Below are 1,628 nucleotides of genomic sequence, written 5' to 3'. Positions count from 1 at the left end.
GGTGACTTGGAAGGGGCAGGTGACTTGGGTGGGGCAGGTGACTTGGAAGGGGCAGGTGACTTGGGTGGGGCAGGTGACTTGGAAGGGGCAGGTGAGACTGGAGATAATGGAGGAGATGACGATGCAGATAATGATACTGAGGATGATATGGATGATGCAGTCATGTCATATTCTGGTTCTGGAGTCGTCGTGGGTGGTGTTTTTGTGGTTCGTCTGCATGATAAGCTCTTCTGTTTTTTGGGGGGAGCTACCTTCAGGATGGACGGGATGGGGTCTTTGATACAGCACTGCCTGTACCTGTCACACATGAACAGTGCTCGTTCCAAGAAGCCACACTCCAGCCTGCAGCGTCCTGGGAAGTGAGTTCCACAGTTTGTCCAGCCCCCATAGGCTGCAGATGGAGAGGAAAAGACCAAGGTTAGAAGAAGCACAGGAAGGGACAGTGGGTCAGAGTCAGGAGTGGGAGTATTTGTTTTTTTATTCTGAAGTGTATACTTAAGATATCAGGTAAATGAGACATGGGAAAGACATGAAAAGGAGCTAGACTCTCTCTTCACTGATAACCTGGGAACTGTGAGGAGCTCTTTCTTGTAGTCTCTACATCTTGACCTGTGATTTTGCTATGCGTTAGCCCCTCTTTCTCTGCAGGGGATGAGTTTTTGACCCATCAGTAGATGCCTAAAGCCACAGATAGTACTAAACCCTATGTGTGATGTTCCTCCTGTAGTTTCGTCCTGTAGACGAATAATAAAGTTGAATTTATAAGTTTGGCACAGTAAGAGATTAATGATGATAATATAGTAAAGTGGAATAGTTAATATACTGTAATAAAAGTTGCGTGACTGTATTCTCTTTTAAAATATATTTTAAGATTTTTTTTGCATAGAAGAACTGGGGTGTAGTCTAGAGGTGTGGAGAGGGGGACCCTATAAAGCAGTGGCTCCCAGCACATGACACACACCCTCCAGCTGACAGTGCTAAGCCTGAACCCCTATGCCATCAGGGAAGCAAAATTAGTGTTTTTTGCTCTTTAGGTGGATTGCGAGCGTTTTCTTTCTGGGCCTCACTGGTGGCCTGAGGTTAAGACTTAGTGGTTGCTGGCATCAGGTATGAATCTGCTCACCTTGCCTGCTGGCCCTTGGCTGGGGTTGGGGAGTGGCCCCTTGCTCAACTCTTCCTCCCAGGCTCATTCTTTCTTCCCTGTATTAGTGTCAGTCTGACTTCCTGCGATGAAAATGCGGACAAGAGATGACTTCTCAGTGCTTTAAGAGCTTACAGAATGTGTGAGATGAAGGGAAGTCACAGACATTGAGAGATATTCACACAGTTTGAAGGTGACTCATTTAAGAACAGAAAAGGCTGTTGAACCTGGTCTTTGTACAAAGTTGCCTAAGGCCATGGCTGGGTGGGGGTGGTGGGCCCTCAGTGGGTGTGGGAGCTTCCCGCCCTTGGGCTGGAGCTCGTGGGTGGAGCCCTGCCATCTCACACCCTGGCTTGTCTGTCACGGGAGTACCAGAGCCGGTGGTGGTCCTGGCTGGCAGCTCTTCTTTCCCTCCTCCAACCAATTTACCTGGGGTCACCAGGGCCAGGAATCCCAGGGCTGCAAACACTGGTGGCTGGAGCTTCAT

At 48.8% G+C, this 1,628-nt stretch overlaps 1 protein-coding gene across 1 annotated transcript in view; it reads right to left on the bottom strand.

The window, feature by feature from the left end:
- The window catches only part of DEFB132 (defensin, beta 132), a 4,287-nt gene extending 2,659 nt beyond the window's left edge, over positions 1-1,628 (bottom strand). The window contains exons 1-2 of the mRNA XM_012728109.1: positions 1,571-1,628; positions 252-391 (exon numbers count right to left, since the gene is read on the bottom strand). Coding sequence (XP_012583563.1) covers positions 252-391; positions 1,571-1,628 — 198 coding nt within the window. The remainder of the gene's footprint in view (positions 1-251; positions 392-1,570) is intronic.

This window comes from Condylura cristata, unplaced genomic scaffold (assembly GCF_000260355.1).
Source record: "Condylura cristata isolate star-nosed mole 26May11 unplaced genomic scaffold, ConCri1.0 scaffold00022, whole genome shotgun sequence".
Taxonomy (NCBI): domain Eukaryota; kingdom Metazoa; phylum Chordata; class Mammalia; order Eulipotyphla; family Talpidae; genus Condylura; species Condylura cristata.
The sequence above is the reverse complement of the archived record's forward strand: the minus strand, read 5'-3'. Positions and strand labels throughout refer to the sequence as shown.